The sequence below is a fragment of the Gavia stellata genome, chromosome 30 (genome assembly GCF_030936135.1).
Source record: "Gavia stellata isolate bGavSte3 chromosome 30, bGavSte3.hap2, whole genome shotgun sequence".
NCBI classification, from domain to species: Eukaryota; Metazoa; Chordata; class Aves; order Gaviiformes; family Gaviidae; genus Gavia; species Gavia stellata.
The window spans coordinates 3504782-3521319 of NC_082623.1; the positions used below are offsets into that span (position 1 = coordinate 3504782).

At 49.3% G+C, this 16538-nt stretch overlaps 2 protein-coding genes across 2 annotated transcripts; both read left to right on the top strand.

Annotated features, from left to right (window-relative positions):
• Window positions 1–1090: 1090 nt before the first annotated feature.
• On the top strand, window positions 1091–10216 carry IP6K3 (inositol hexakisphosphate kinase 3). Its single transcript, XM_009819222.2, has 5 exons — window positions 1091–1289; window positions 6231–6453; window positions 7438–7610; window positions 8312–8487; window positions 9746–10216. Exons 1-5 carry the CDS (start codon window positions 1091–1093, stop codon window positions 10214–10216), a joined length of 1242 nt encoding a protein of 413 aa, XP_009817524.1.
• A 2460-nt stretch (window positions 10217–12676) lies between these two features.
• LOC104263843 (ubiquinol-cytochrome-c reductase complex assembly factor 2) lies at window positions 12677–16458 on the top strand. The gene is made up of 4 exons (XM_059831307.1): window positions 12677–12820; window positions 15043–15117; window positions 15480–15549; window positions 16280–16458. Exons 1-4 carry the CDS (start codon window positions 12683–12685, stop codon window positions 16372–16374), a joined length of 378 nt encoding a protein of 125 aa, XP_059687290.1. The 5' UTR covers window positions 12677–12682; the 3' UTR covers window positions 16375–16458.
• The last annotated feature ends 80 nt before the right edge of the window (window positions 16459–16538 follow it).

A 16538-nucleotide genomic window follows, 5' to 3' on the forward strand; every position in this document is an offset into this window, starting at 1 on the left:
AGCAAGAGCCATTCATGGGCTCTTGCAAAGAATAAAGTGAAGGGGTGGGTGTTGCTGGGTGCTTGCAAGAGGAATCAAGGCAGTACAGCACAGATGTGGTCCATGTCTGTGCTTTTCCTACCTTAGTGTTTTAGAGCCAGGACTTGTTGCTGTCAAAATCAAGGAGGAATTTCTCTCGGGGGCTAGAATCAGGAACAGATCTGTTGCTGGATGCTCCTTGGGGCTGTAGCAGAGAACAGGGCTGGAGAGCTCGGGAGAGCCAGCACGTGGGTGCAAATCGGCTCGGTGCTGGCTTGACACATCCCTGTGCCGTGTGTTAGCATGGTGGAGGAAACGCTCCTACTAATGCTCTAGTGTTAAATGACAGGGAATGTCCCAAACTGAGGTTTCTTTAGAAGGTGCAGAAAATGTTGCTAACCCCATCAGCAGTGTTAAGAGGCAAGGGACTGCCCAGGGACACGAGCTTGCAGAGGCTTTATTAATAAACCTCCCCTGCAAGGAATGTACTAGCTTGGGAAAGGCTAAGACCCTCATTAACACAGTCTCGTAAGGCAAACTGGGGCCACTTCACAGCAAGGGGTGTCATTAATACAGCGTATTAATAACCCAGCATTACCGGTCCAAGGAATGCCCTGATCTAGCTGGTTTGATGAGGCCACTGCATTAACTTGATAGCTCTTCTCGATCATTCCCCTCTGTTTCTTTTGTCCCCAACAGGTCTAAATTGGGTCTTTTCTGGACTCTGCGTTTCAGGGTGGGGGTCCCTGCCAGCCCCTGGACACCTAAAGATCTCATCCCACCCGGCTGCGCACTCGATGCCCGGCCCCGGCTGCGGCAGAGGCTGCTGGCGGGTGGTGCGGGGCCAAGCTGAGCTCCCAGCCCTGCCAGCATGCCGGCGGAGATGGTGGCTTTGCGGTGGCTCGTCCCCCTTTCTCACGCTCCCCCATACCTTCTGTTTTGCAGACGCCATCGGTGAAAACCCAGCGTGGGTGTTAACTGGCCCAGCGCAGCATGTCCCAAAACCCGCTTCCGATGCCCCTTCGCTGCTACTAAAGGGGAGCGAGCCCCCCGCCGCCTTTCGCCCAGCACCATGGTGGGGCAGAGCCCGCTGGACCCCGGCGAGAGCAGGACCGCCGTCCTCCTGGAGCCCTTCGTCCATCAGGTGGGCGGCCACATGAGCATGATGAAGTACGACGAGCACACGGTCTGCAAGCCCCTGGTCTCGCAGGAGCTGAGCTTCTACGAGTCGCTGCCCTTGGCCATGAGGCAGTTCACACCCCAGTACAAAGGTAAGGGGAGAGGCTGGGGAAGGAGCTACGGGTCAGTGTTGTCACCAGGATTTATCCCAAGACTGGGATAAGGGCTGGTGGGGCGAGGGGCAGCGCCAGAGGTACCGGCTGGCTTGGCCAGGACTGGCTCTGAGCTGTGGAGCCCCATCACTTGTGCAGGTTTTGCTAAGCAAGGATGCTTCCCAGTTGAGTGTGTGCACTCTGTAAGACTGGGAGGGTTTCCTGGGTCTCTGTGGCTGGGGGGGAGTCTCTGATGTCTAATAAGGGTTGAGCGCTGGCTGATGGCACCAGGAGATCCTCCCCTCTGCCCATCCCTTGGCCTTGGTAGCACAGGGGACTCTCGTTATGTCAAATAGGGCTGAAACTGGTCTGTTCTTGAGGGGGACAGGCATGAGAAGATGGAGGCTGAGAGCATGAACATAATCCCCTCCTGGGGAGCTGAGAGCCTGGGCAACGCAGGAGCGGGACAGAGAGGGTAAACACAGAAAAAACAGAGAACAAGAGGCAGGAATAGGATGGGGTTTCCCAACAGTGTTTGCTTTGAGGATTTTGCAGCTCATGGCCCCAGATAAGTTGGTCTGATGGCATGCGAATGGCAGCACTGAATAGGTGCAGGAAAGCAGGGACTAGGAGAGTCTTGTTCAAAACAGCAGTCCCAAGATCTGACACATGATGTGTTTTATTCAGTAGAGCTTTGAATTAGCACCCCCCGATAAGAAAGGTTTCCTGTACCAGGAGCAGAGCTCAGAATGCCTTTGCCCCACGTGCATGGCCCCATCGCTCCAGGCCCTGGTTTTAGAGGAGGCGAAGGTTTGTGTCAGAGGCGGAGAAATCAGTGGAGGGCAAGGAAAGGGTCAGGGTTGGCACTAGCATGAGCTAGGGGAGAGATGGTCCTTGGGGCCAGGGTGAAATACCGAGCCTGAAAAACCAGCCCAGGGGTGTATCAAGCATCACTTTTGCTGGGTGCTCCCCGTTAGCCAAGCCCTGCTCCCCACCGGCTCCTGTGAGCACTGGGCCCTGGAAAATCAGAGGCACAGACCACTTAACTTCTTAAAAATCACATCCAGGCAGCTGTCCTGCCACAGGCGAGACCTTCCCGGGATGGGGAAGAGCCTCCCGCCTGCCCCTCCGCTCGATGCCCCCCATCACTGCCCGGTCCCCCCTTCAGTTTCCCTGTCCCTAACTCTCCTTGCCCTGAACCACTTTCCCAGCTGAATTTCTCAGCTTAGCTATTGAAATCAGCTCTTGGTGTCTGGGGGGGTCCTAGCATTTTTTTAAAGCCATCCTCCCTCTCACCCTTTCTTATTCCCTCGCTATTTCTGCTTTTACTGCCAGACTTGTGCTGCTCGTAAAGCTCCTGACCCTGGATTTTTGTGAGAGGTGAGACGCTCAGCTGTCACGTAAAAACTTAAAATATCTTTTGGTCCTTCAGCGTTACAGAAAAGTGCTCAGAGTGTCAGCCACGGTTTCAGTGTGCTTCCAATCCAATCTCTCCCTTTCCCAGAAAGTCAGGGGCCTTTGCAGATTTATGGGACAATATTGAAAAGATGCTTAAGAAAGAAAACAAGTCTTCCTCTAAGCAATTTTCTTTAGCAGGGGCCAGGGTGCGGTGCTGGGGAGCTGGGCCCTGCTGTCTCTCTAATAAAGATGTTAAACAGTCCCAGTTTATCAGTTCAGGGGTGGCCCGGTTATTAATACCTCTTTGTCTTCTTTTCCTCTTTTATTGCAAGTCCCAGTGAGTTTTGCAATGAGGGGTAATTAAATAGCAATTCTCCAATTTGGCATTGGGCACACACATTTTTTTTTTTTTTTCCTGCTTATAACTGTCCCAGCCCTGAATGCCAGGCGAAATAAAGAGGTGGAACATTTTCCCACGAGGGTGATGGGGGGAATGAGCATCAGGGGGAATAATCCTGAGGTCTTCATCATCCGTTCACACGTGTCCATGTTCCTCATCTCTATTCTTAGGCTGCGGGGGGGTGGGCGGCTTGGGGACCATTATGTAATGGTGACATTATGTGCAATGTTAATCAAATGTCATCATTCAAATCTAACACCAAGTCGGCTGCTTAAAAAACGTCTGCCACTCGCTTAAGCATTTCAGGCAGGTTGGTGACCTTGGGACCAGCTTTCCCCCCACCAACCCCTTCCAAACCTCTGCCTGCCCCGAGCTGAGCCTGCGAGGGGATGCTGGACTTGTTTTCAAGCCTGGTTCTGCTCAGATTCCTATTGCACATGGTGGTAAATAAATGCACTTGTAAATTTAAAAATAAATCCATGAGGGTAGAGGTACATAGCAAAATGCTCCTGAGGATCACTGGGATGCCACTAGCATGGTGACAGCACCCGTAAATACCCGCTGGCTTCCTCGCTGGTGCTGGACAGGAGGGGGATCGTGGCTTTGGTGACACTAAAAGGCCAGCAAAGACAAGTACCTCAACACACCTTTGCTCCCAGATCGATGTTTTCTTGTTGCAATAAAAGAGAAGGTCGCTAGCCATGTGTTATAGATTTGGTTTGCACACGTAGGTCACTTGCAGAACGTATGCAAAACCCCTATGGAAACGCACCAGGAAACAGAAGTATTTTTCAGCCGGAGACGTAGGTTTATGAAGGCAGAGTTTTCGGCTGGAAGGAGTGCGAGGATCACATTCTTTTGCAATTTAACGGCTCATTCTTGCCTTTGAAAATCTCCCCATTAATTTTCATATTAATGTAAGATACTTAAGAACTTTTAGTTTCATGCTATATATAGCATTTTTAGGGCCAGATTGTCAGCACTATGTAAATCAGCACAGCTCCATTGACTTGCAGATATGTAACTGGGACAGTTTTTAAGGTTACAGGCTGCTGTAGCGCTGTAACTGAGGCATAGCGCTAGATTTGGAATCGAGGGCTCTGGTTGCCTCACAGTGACTTTTTAAAAATAAAAAGGTTGTGATTTAGGCAAAAGATACGCTGGCTTTTTCTCCTACCTATCTCCCCTGAAAATTCAAAGCCGGCAACTGAGCTGATGATAGGAATTTTTCTTGCTCTCAGTTATCTGTAATATGGATTTTTTTACGAATGGGACTCAGCGAAAGATCGGGTGGGTAACATTGGAGCCTGAGGAAGACAGAGCTCCCTGTGCTCACCGTGACCATAAGCAAAGGACTGAGATAGCTAAAAATATTACTTACCCCCTAATTAAATTTTCCAGCACCCCAGCTCCCTTAGCAAAGCAGCCTGTGTATACTCCTCCCCCATTTCAGTGCAAAATTAGCTGATTTAACCAAGCCTGCCGCGGCATGCTGTTTGGATTAATGCTGATTTTACAGCAAAAGGGAACAGAAATGGTTGTGGTACCTGAGCAGGAGGGCTGTACGGAGGGCGGGAGGGAAGCGCATCCCAATACAGCTGGACCTGGAGGGTTTTGGGGTGCAGGACCCAGGGAGGGATGGGCACCCCGAGTCTAACGGAGGTGGTCGGTGGCTGCAGACACGCAGGAGTCCTGCAGTTCAGGTGGTGAAAACCTCCCTCAGTCAGCAAAACTCAGCAGGCAGGACTCTGCGCACACACAGGGAGGACAAATCCTTGTGTCTGTGTTTACTTACTATAATCTCACTCTAAATGGAGAGAAGGGAATTTGCATATTTATTTGTTTTGGCAAATTTGGTTGGGAGAACAGAGCTCCCTTGTTTGTTAAGCTGCCGAAATGCATCTATCTCCCCGCAGTGCCCAACAGAGCAAGTGAGGGTACGGTGGGCACAGCTGGATGAACCCCAGCTCCACACATTGCTAACGGGGGGTCTTTCCAGTGACCCAGTGTTGAGTTTTGCTGGTCTGACAGCCATGACCATCCTCTTTTGGATCTGCCATACCGCAGCTAGGCTTGAAAGCAGCAGGGTACGACTCATGCAACTGGCATCCCCTCTCAGACCCAAAGGGCGATGCTCTCAAAATGCTTCTGCTGCCTTGAGAGGCTCAGCCAGCCCTGACAGAGGGCTGCAGGAGCAGGACTGCGGTTATCAGCCTTTCCCAGAAAGGTCAGAGCCGTCTGGCACGCGAGCCATGGCCATTCCTGCTCTGTCATTTGAGACACGGAGGCAGCCGTCCCCATGCCAGGGACGGGCTAAGACTGGGCTAAATATGTGATGGGCTGGATGGCATTTGAGCCCTGTGATTCCCGTTAGAGTCAGGGAAAAATCGCAATGTTAAAATACGCAATGGTGTTTTAAGCACTTAGGGTGGAAAGTAATAATCCTCAGTCACGGTCATGTTCCTCCTCGTGCGCAAACACTGGGCATGTGAGGGTCCGGTCCCCCCTCAGCCATTCGGGTGCTGGTCCTTGGTGCTTGGGGAAGGACACGACCATGACAATGTACGGGCTTCACGTACGCAGGCAGCGCTGCCAGCCCATCCACATACCTCTGCCCTTGCTGCTGGGGGCTCTCCAATTAAAGGAAGCAGTTGGCATGCTGGTTGTCTTTGGAAAATTCCTCATCCCCAACCCTCCCTTTGCTTCATGCCAATGAAAAGTATTTCCAATTTTGCTGTTGTCTTAAAAAGTGACATCCCTTGTCATAAATGAGCCAGGAGCTCCGGGTCCAATGCGGGGGTCTTTGCTGGGTCACTTGTGGCATAGCAGAGCCTGGAGGGACAGAGGAAAAAGGAACATGATGTTCAGAGGAGGCAGGTTTCAAGCCGAGCCTTGAGAGGAGGGATCATTAGAAAAGCCTGCGAGTTTTCCAGCATCTCAGACTAGTGGTGTTTATCGGGCCTCAAATCAGAGTGGGATGAGTGTGAGAGGCCACTAAAACATGAGGAGGCAGCTGTCCTGCTACGTGCCAGCCCTCTCAGGGAGGCTGGACCACCTCGGGCTGGTGCAGATGGTGACCAAGCCTGTATGGTAACCCATGGGTTAATCTCATTCTGGTTTGGTTTTTCCCCCTTTTTGTCCAGGCATCGTTTCCGTTCACCTCAAAAAGGACAGCCTGGGCAACCTGACCCTGATTGCCAGCCCCAGCCTGCAGACAGAGAGCTGCGGCCGGCTGGATAACGCCATCAGTGACTCCTCGGTGACGATACGGCACAAATGCAAGTGGGCTGCCAGCACCGGCACCAGCAGCGAGCGCACGCTCGTCAAGTGGAGTCACACGCAGCTCACCAAGACTTTCAAAGACAGGTGAGGGTCTGCTGCTCCCTACAAACCTCCTCCTGGTCCTCGCCTGCCGCTTTGTGTAGGGTCTAACCGGGATGGTTTTGGTGGCACAACTCCTGGTTTAAGGCAAAGTGAGCAAAAGCAATGCCCAACCACGGTGAAGAAAAGCAAAGCCCGGCTTGGTGGTTCATGGTTTATCTCTTCCCCGGCTTGCGGATGGAGCAGGGCAGATTTGGCCATCACTGAGATGCTGTTGCTCAAATACATGTCTCAAACATAGCATGCTCCAAAAGGAGGAGAGGCCCCGGGAGAACAGCCACAGCACGTAATGCCCTTCTGCTGGTAACAGCCACGCAGCAACTGCACACTGGAGCGTGGTTCAATCCTGTCCTCGTCGCAGGGGAGAGCTGTCTCTGAAAGGCACTGCAGTGTGACCTTAGGGCTGGCAGAAGCTTTCCGCAAGACACCTTTCATCTCGAACTGGTGCAGAAAAGACCTAGGTCAGCTACGACTGAAGGGTGCAATATTGCTACCGCAAATCCGCTGCCTTCGGCGTGATGGGAGTTACAGTTTTTGGATGAGCGAGACCAAGGAATGACCCTCCAAGGAGAACAAATCTTTTCATCGCTCCCTCCCTCCCCTCCTCGAAGGCAGCCCCTCTAAATTGGGAATCACTCCTATTGTTGGAAAATTCGCCTGTATTGTGCCCATTAGGTAGACAAATAGAGATTCCTGGTCATTGGCACTATGAATGGTGCTTCTCATAGGAGCCAAGCACACTTTGAAATGATAATGAAAGAAAATATTGGCACCCAGCAATAACTGGCTTTCTGAAAATTACTTTTACAAAGCAACAAAGGACCTCCGCAGGTTGGACGTGATGAATATGTTTCCTTTGAGAGTCCCTGAAAATTTACCTTACCAAGTTTGAGGCTCTTACAAAAGAGGAGGGAATATTCTCTTTGGGAGCTTATAAACCAAACGTGTTCTTTTGTGTGTTTTGTCTAGCTGCCCGGGGAAGATGCTATTGAGGACAGACCTTCAGTACCGCACAGATCCACTTTTGGAAGACGCAAACAGAAACCAGCCAGAAAGAAACAGCTACAACCCCTGGGGACTGCACTGTCACAGGCAGCACCTGAACCGCATGTCCTCCAAGCATAATGAGAACAAACTTCATCGTATCCTTTTTCCTCTCTCCCCTCCAGCATAGTCTTGGCTACAAATAACAGCTCATAATCAGTGTATGTTTTCTTGCAGGGGGTATGCATCCCTCCTCTGCCCAGTCCCTGGGAAAATACAGAATATACAGAATACAGTTGCTCTGTTATTGTCTTCCACTGTTCAGTTGGACTAGATGATCGTTGTAGGTCCCTTCCAACTGAAATATTCTATTTTATTCTTAAAAAAAAAAATACGAAAAAGAAAAAAACCACTTCTCATAAAGGGTATTCAGCGTAAGTCAAGGATCCCCTTGGCATACATTTAAAAATGCAACTATATAGGAATTAGCAGCTGCCTCGCCTTTTATTTTCCTAATACACTTCATTACCCACCAGTCATGTGAGTAATACAGTTTAAGAACTTCCTCCACACCCACTGGAGAGAGTACAGCACTGAGGCGAGGTGTGGGATTGACAGCCCAGGGCTATCGTGTCACTTGAGAATGGAGCTGTTGGTGCTTTAATTGGTAGGACTGTACTGCAGTAAATTAACTGCAATTGGCAGCGAGGGGCCTATAGCAATGACATGTTGGTAAAATTGGCTCAGAAAGTCTCATTACAGTTGTGAGCTATAATGGAGAGCGTCAGCAGTTGCTCTGATTTAAGACCTCTTTCAATTAGAATTTAAAAGTACTGGCTTTCCCTTAACTCATGTTCAGAGTTTCTATTGCTTGAAAATGTGGTATCAAAATACAACTATCCCTGCATCCTGGACTTAAAGATGGGAACCCGGCAGCATGGCGATGATGCCTCGGAGGAGAAGAAAGCCCGGCACATCAAGAAGTGTGAACAAAGCACCTCTGCGTCTCTGGGCGTGCGCATCTGTGGGATGCAGGTAAGACGGAGCCTCGCTCCTTTCGGTGTTTGCTCGACACATGGCTTGAAGCCAAGCTGGAAATCTAAAGGGACTCTTCTTTGGTGTAAATTGAAGCAGTTTTATTCTCATCTCCCTCCAAATACAGGCTGTAAGAACTGACCACTCAGCAGTGTGTCCTATCCTCAAACAGGAGACCATGCTTAGGGAAGAGTATAGAATATGGCACATATAGGGTAACCCTTGCCCATACCCTCCCGTTGACTTCTGGAGATTTGGCTGCTTTCACAAGTGGTGGCTGCAGAAGCACCACCCTGCACCACTGCCACCAGTGTGAGCAGCCGGAACCAGTTTACCCCAGCTGAGAATCCGCCCGTACCCGAACACAGATTCCCCTCTCACACTCAGCTCTTGGCTGCTGCACAGAAAAGAAAACCAAAAAAAGCATCCCGTCGCCCCACTCATGCCTTCACGGAGCTGTCTCATCCTGTCACCCCAAGAGCGAGGGGTTTATTTTGTGCTAAATATTATGGTTCCTCTTGCTCCAAATCACTGCCTTTCCTCCTAGAAACCGAAACCATGCATTTGGTTCACTCACACTTCTCAAACAGGTTTCAAAATGTTGTCCTGCTGTGCCTGAAGCTTAATTACAAGAATGATTATAAAGCACATATATAGCAGCGTAAACACTCGGTGTCAAACCCTGTGTCCCCTTCTGGTCTCTGACATCCTTCTGTTGAGCAGATTATCCTTTAAATTACAACTGGCGTGTGAGCTAATTCTAAATTCCCTCTCTCATTTCTTACTCATTGATACCAGAGCCTCACATACAAATTTCTGTCTACATCTCGTCTCTCTGTGTTTAAGAAAGCAAGATTATTGCTACCCGTGCATTACGTATTGCAAGGCGGTGCAAAGCGGGGGTAGTCCTGTACTACTGCAAACTCCTACCACAGCCAGAGGGAAAACGCTGTAAATCACTAGTGACACGGCTATGACTTACAGCTATTTGGGTTTCACAAAGGGATAATTTAGAGCAGTACAACAAGAATCTGCAGTGGTGGTTTAAATTGAATAGTTTAAATCTCCAGAAAAGACAGGAGGTGGGATTCAGTGAGATGCCTGCAGTACATTGCCGGCATTGCTAGAAATTGCCAGACTTCAGAGGATTTGTGTCCCATTCCTCAGCTTGGGTCTGAACTTTTTAGATTCGGGTGAGATCTAGAGCTTTGGGAAAAACTGAACAACTGAATCTGGATTGTTGCTCTCTTTCCTCAAGGTTTACCAAGCGGACACTGGCCATTTTCTCTGCAAAGATAAGTATTACGGCAGGAAACTCTCACCGGAGGGATTCCGGCAAACCTTGCGCCAGTTCCTGTGCAACGGTAACCACCTCCGAACGGATCTCCTGGAGCCCATCATCCTGCGGCTAAAAGCTCTGCTTTCTGTCATTAGGAAGCAAAGCTCTTACAGGTTCTACTCCAGCTCACTTCTCATCATTTATGACGGACAGGAGCACAAGGAGAACACGGCACCCTTGGATAATCACCTTCACTTCCAAAAAACAAACCGCACCATGTCACAGGGCGCTAATCACTCCAGAGTTGACGTCCGCATGATAGACTTTGCCCACACCACTTTTAAAGGCTCCAAATGCAATCACACCACTTACGACGGGCCAGACCACGGCTATATTTTTGGCTTAGAGAACCTCATCAAAATCCTTCAGAATATCTTGGAAGGAAAATGACAGATTCTGTGAAATAGCCTGGATTTACTAGTGACCGATAGCCCTGAAAAGTACCGCATTGGGTCAGTTGCACGGGACCCTCACAGCTGCTGGATGTCACGTGCACGGTTTGGAATGAGAGCATGGACAGCTTGCTAGGAAAGTGCAAAAAACCGCTACGTGCCATTACTGAACTCAAGCATAAAAAGCAAAGAGCTGAAAGAATCTGTTCTCTCTGCAATCAATCAGAAGATTTATTTTCCCTTCTTGTTTTACTGCTGTCCTTGATTTATTTGTGAGCCAAAAGAAAGCATTACTTGAAAGAGTCTTAATGATAAAATAGGACCTGCTCACCTCTACACTCGCGAAGCCAAGCGGGCTAAGGAGATATTGTGCGTTTGAGCGAGACTATTCAAATGAGCTGGCAGGGCTGAACAGATTGCAGCATTACTTTCAACTCATGCTCAACACTATGGCCTGAACGCAAAGACGCAAGCAGGAGATGAAAACGCACACCCTGACATTCACGCTCCATGCGCCCAGCGCTGCGAGACGGTCGGGTGTTCTCTGTACAGCGCAGGTGTGAAAACACGGGCGTAGGAGATGCTGCAGAGGTTCTGCGCTGCTGATGGTGTGAAAGCAGGGGGACCTCGGACCAAGAACTGGCCCTTGCAAAGGTTTAATATCCCTGCAGGATTGTAACAGGGCATGTTTCAGAAACTTTCTAAGCAAGGGCTGGAAGTACGGCAATGCGATGATTCTGTCAGATATCAGTCACAAAAAACATTCACATCAAAGTATTTTTGCTTAAAAAAAGGGAAAAAAAAGTAGAAAAAAAGTATGAGATTGAGTCAGGGACTAGACATTAAAGGTCACCTAGAAATTCTTTGATACAAATATTGTGTGTGTGTTTGGAAGAGACAGTAACAAAAGACTCAAAATATGTTTACAGCTTTTGTGGACAGATTTTATTATTATGGAACAAACATAATTCCTTCCTGCATGGTGTGGGAAACCTGAAAGAGAAGTCCTTACACAAGGAGTAGAGCTACAGAACCCCATTACTGGGGAGTGGGGATATAAATAAAATTGTCTAAGTAACTCTCACCTGTTGTCTGCCTTTCTTTCACTTCCACAGCATTCTTAAGTTACGTTATCTTTTGTTTAGGGCTGTATGTTTTGAAAAAATGATGTTACTTCCATGGGTTTAAAGACCAGGTCTCAAGGGAGACCCCTTCACTTGTATTTTACTGCATGCAGCTGGTGAACTGCTACAATTTATAGCTGGAAAATTTAAGTCATCTGGACCAGTTGTATATTTTACTTGGCCTAAAGTTCATCTGGGAAGTCCTCATTATTTACTGGGTATTGTTCACAGCATTGTGTATTTCTTGCCCACAAACTCAGATGACTGTAAAAAAAGCCACAAACACTCCGCTTCAGTAGCAAAAGGATTGAGTCCTCAATTGTCTTGGCTCACACGTGTGTAGCATCTTCCCATGATCAGTGCTGACTGTGTCTGGTATCAGCTCTGCCAATGGGGTTTATGCAGACCCACCTCAGCATCTGCATCGCTGCTGAGCCTCTTGCTGGATGCACGCGCCGGAATGTCAGGTCTGAAGTGGGGAAGGATGAAGAAGGGTCCAAGCACGACACCAGCAGCCAGACCCGCTCGCCAGCAGAGCAGAACACCCGCCTTGGCTGCACGCCTCACCTGCCATCGCTCCTGGAAAGAAAAAGGCAACCTGTTGCTTGCATAGTGATCGAAGGCGTCCCACTCCCTCCCTTTTCACCCCTTATATACAAGCACATAATTATCAAGTATTTAACCATTTGCCTGCCAAGAGAAGGAGCTCTGAGCCAGTGTACCACGTTACATACTCCACGTGCAGAAGGGGAAAAACAGGCAAGACTTTCTAGGTTTTAAAACAGCCAGAAGCCAAGCATTAAGGTAGCTATTACATGCCGCGCTGCTGGCTGCCTGGCCCGGGTTCCTGCAGCGCCGCAGGAGCGAGATCCCTTTGCCAGCGGCGAAGCAGGACGCTTGGCAGCGTGGGCAGCAATCTAGCACATGAACGGGCAAAGCCAGGCTGCTCATCCGCTGCCTTTGAAAAACACAGGGCAGGCCGTGAGCCCACCGGCGGTGCTCGGCGGGCTGACGAAGAGCAGCGTTGCTCCCCAGGCCTCGACCCCCGCCCCTCCGGGGGCCTGAGGGCACAGCAGCGGCCTGAGGGCCTCGCCTGGCAGTTCCCCCAGCCGTCACCGAAAGCACCCCCGGAAACAGGGGGGAAGGTGGATGAGGCAGCCTCTCGGCAGCCCCCACCCCGTTTCGGTGCTGCCCCCCGGGGGGCGGCACTGAGGGGCAGCGCCGGTTTCCCCCCCGCCGCTCTCCCGCCGGGGACCGCGCCGCGCATGCGCAGCCCCGCCCGACCCCTCTCGCCTGCCGTAGGTCACGTGACCCTTTCATGGCCGGCGCCGCCGGCAGCGATGGCGGCCACCAGGTACCGGCGGTTCCTGAAGCTCTGCGAGGAGTGGCCGGTGGAGGAGACGAAGCGGCAGCGGGACTTGGGCGTCTTCCTGCGGCAGCGGGTGGCGCAGGCCTTCCGCGAGGGGGAGAACACGCAGGTGAGGGCGGGGGGGTGGCACTGCCGCGGCGGCGGCCTGCTCGGGGTGGGGGGGGGGGAGGGCGAGGCGGGGCCTGGGCCGCGCAGGCGCCTCTTCCCTCCCGGCCTCCGGCGGTGGAGGGGCCGGCGGTGCTGTAACGGTCAAGCTGAGGCGGCTGCGGAGGTTTTTTGGGCACAAACGTCGGAAGTTTGGTGCTGACACTCCCCCGGTGTCCCCCGCCTCGGAGCTCTGGCGGTTACAGTCGAGGAGAAGGTTGTGCCTGCGGGGGACCGCTCTGAAACGGGCCTTCCTCGGGCCTTCCCAGGGCCCCGCAGAGCTTCCCTCGGGCCCAGGACAGGGCGGTGCGTGAACCCCCTGCTCGCCTTTGAAACACAGGCCCCAGCCAGTCCCAGCAGCCACGGCCCTTGTTCCTCGCATAGGACAAGCTGCGGTGTGTGCTGCGTTCTTCCACCACTTACACTACGTGCTTGGGAGAGAGCCCCATTCCCGGGGTTATGGAAGTGGGATACAAAGCATTGTGAATTTGCCAGCGCTGTGCTGGAATCGAGTTAATCAGTGTGTTTTGCTTATCACGATGATAGGGCAATGCAGTGTGGAGGACACAGTGAAATGCAACATTGCCTGGCACTGTTAGGATGCAGCGGTTATAAAATTGGATTCTGGCTGCAGTTGTAATTGTGTTGGAGTTTAGGTATTGGTGCTGAAATAAATTAGAAAACCTAATGCTTGACTTGGGCTGCAGACCTTTACAGACTTGGAGGTGCTGCTGTGGAATGTAAATGTGCCCTTTCCTGGCACAAAAGCATTGTTCCAGACGTGTGTTTTCTACTTCAAGGGACCATTATAGGCACCTAATTCTGTATTGGTTACCAGAATAGTCTGCAGCAGACATTTCAGAAACTCCTTATTGCTCTTTCATGTGCTCAGGACAGCTGAATTTGCTGCACCAATTGGCTACAAGATCCCAAAGCTGCCAGTCATCTCGAAAATCTAAATTGATGCCTGCAGCACTGATATCAATTTGTATGTGTAAAGGCTTAATACAGCAAAGGGAAATGTACTGGCAGACAGCAGGAGGAATGTCTGAGAAAAGAACTAGAACCATAAAGGATACTTTATTAGTCTAATGTCGGTTTTATTCACATGGAATAAGATTTGCTGATTTTACAGAGGGAGAATACTGTTTCTGCTACCCATGTAATAGCTATTTCTGCTATCATTACTAAAACATTAGCAGGGTCATTTGAAATGTGACTGCAAGATACATTAAGCTGAAGATCACCTGCAGTGTGACGGTGCTTACTCTTGACAGCCTGTCTCTCCCTATATCCTCTCTCCTGCAGCAGCCATTACTTACTAAGAAGAGCCTTTCCTTAGTTTTCCTAGTTTGCGAACAGGAGGCATTACCCGCCTTGTGCTGAACCTGTGCCAATGTCCCAAGGACAGATGAGCCGTGACATTTTATCCTGACATGTTTCTGTTGATACTATTCTTATTCATGTGTCCGTTTTAATCATTTATGTTTGATGTCATTGAGCAGCAATGCCGAGTTCTGGCTGAGTTGGCCCCCATTGTAAAATAGAAAACTGAGATGACGTGCCATCCACGCTGCTAAATAGATGGCTCTGCAAGTCAGATGCACCTGTCCGAGGCACCTAGCAGAGGTTTAGGTATTAGAAAAATCTTTCCAACTGACTTAACCAAAATAGAAATCCATTTACCCTTCACAAGCTGTTCAGAGTCTTTCATGCTGCTTTTCCCTAATCAATTATAAACTATTTTTAGCCTGCACTGGGATTTTCCAACTTCCATGCTACTCTGTTATCCTATTTGATGCTTTAGAATAAAACAGGTGGCAAAACTGGCCTTTGAGCAAGAAGTCTCACAGATTTCACAGCATTGGCCAATAAAAGTGCGAAGAAAACTGTCCAGCAATGCTCTCATTAACTGCGTATTCACAGTTGATCTGTCAGATCTTTTCCAGTGGAGTTTAAGGTTCATTCTGGAAATCACATGCTTCATTATTCTTGTAGGCCAAGCTGGTGAGAAGTAGAAGGGAAAGAAAATTATCTGTGTTCTGGAGCAGCATGATAAGGGTCACCAGCACCCTGCATTGCACTTGAGAAGTCGCCTAAGCTGCTCCTTGACTGTCCTTCTCACAAGGTAGTTTTTGCTAGGGAGATTTATATTAAGACTTGTGTGATAGTTTTATCCCTTTCCAGATTGCTGACCCTGAGACCTGTGACCGAATGTACGAGAGCTTAGTCAGAATCCACACCAACTACTACAAAAACAAGGTAAGCTTTGGCATTAGCCATCATCCCTCTTTTAGGGGATGAGTCCCCACCTACTGCAGATGGCTGCCTCGTCCCAGCAGAGTTTCTGGGAATGTCTAACAGACAAGTGAGCAGTCAGGTGGATGCAGCACTACCTGGTGCCCTTGGTCGCTCCGGGAAAGCTGCAGACATCTTGGCCTCCGTGACATGTATGAACAATGCAGATGATAGTTCTTGTTCATATGTATGAACAGAATTCTTAGAGCCTGACTGGAAATGAACTCAGACTCTACTGTACGGTGACATTTTTACCTGTTTTAATGCACTACAAGTAATGCCTTTTTCCCTCTCTCCTTTTCTCACCTACTTGCTCATTTGTGAAGTATCCCCGCCTGAAAGACACAAGCTTCACTGGCGTGACAGTAGAAGATTGCAAGATGATACTAGCAACAGGTACTAATACTGTGCTTGATTTGAGAATAAGTCAGTGCAGGAGAGAAAGTACATTCTAGTCTTTGTAGTGTTCACTGCATCACTTCTACTAAACACCTGTGACTAAAGCACAGAATGGGACTGCCGTGCAAATATATTAGGATGTTTAATGAGGATCAAGCTCAGGAATAATTGAGGAGATCTTCAGTAATCTACAAGGGCAAAAAGTCAATTGTATTTTGCACTGGGCAGGAACAGCAAAGGGTTTGCAAGGGCTCTTGGAGATCAGAAAGCAGGAGCTATGTGAAAGAAATGCACGTTTGCTACATCATTCAAAAAATTCTCAGCTTCTGTTTCACCATGTTCAAATTCCCTTCAGTATTTCTCCTTTTGTATTAGACTTTGAGAGAAAACAGGGTGCCACAATGCAGAAATACTCTCAGCCAAATCATTTATTAAGTGCAATGTAGGAAGCTAGTGCAGTTTTGTTCTGCTCCAGTTCCTGACTTTGACTGCAGTGCGTGGAAACTGAATATTAGTTGTTAGTGATAAGGGACTCCCTGCACAATTGATGGGAAGGGAAAACAAACTTGCCTCAGGCCCTGAAATAGAAATTCATTAAGATGAAAAGTCAAAAAAGGAAAATATGTGTAAGGCAAAGCTGTTACAAGAGGGCTTTCATTCCTTTGCTTTTCTGCTTTTCTTCCTCGTTCCCCATCTCTGTCTCTCTCTCTCTCTTTTCCTTTTGCAGACATTCTGAAACAGATGGAAGACATGAAAAAAGGGACATGGAAAAAACTGCGAGAAAAGTTTTATGCCAAGAAACCTGAAGAGGACTCAAAGTGATAGGCTAACTCTCAGATTCTCCACTGTATATATTCCTAAAGCACTGTATGTTGCCATGATGAATAAAACCATTTATTCCTCTTAGCAACAGCATTTTTGTTCAGACCTACACTTACACCCTCCATATTTAGTGCCCCCTCTTTTATTTTTTCCTGAAAATCTAG

Coding starts and splice junctions, on each gene's coding strand:
- LOC104263843 (XM_059831307.1), top strand. CDS start 12,683: ATGGCGGCCACCAGGTACCGGCGGTTCCTGAAGCTCTGCGAGGAGTGG. Junction 12,821..15,042: donor GCGAGGGGGAGAACACGCAG/GTGAGGGCGGGG, acceptor ATCCCTTTCCAG/ATTGCTGACCCTGAGACCTG. Junction 15,550..16,279: donor CAAGATGATACTAGCAACAG/GTACTAATACTG, acceptor TTCCTTTTGCAG/ACATTCTGAAACAGATGGAA.
- IP6K3 (XM_009819222.2), top strand. CDS start 1,091: ATGGTGGGGCAGAGCCCGCTGGACCCCGGCGAGAGCAGGACCGCCGTC. Junction 1,290..6,230: donor GTTCACACCCCAGTACAAAG/GTAAGGGGAGAG, acceptor CTTTTTGTCCAG/GCATCGTTTCCGTTCACCTC. Junction 8,488..9,745: donor TGCGCATCTGTGGGATGCAG/GTAAGACGGAGC, acceptor TCTTTCCTCAAG/GTTTACCAAGCGGACACTGG.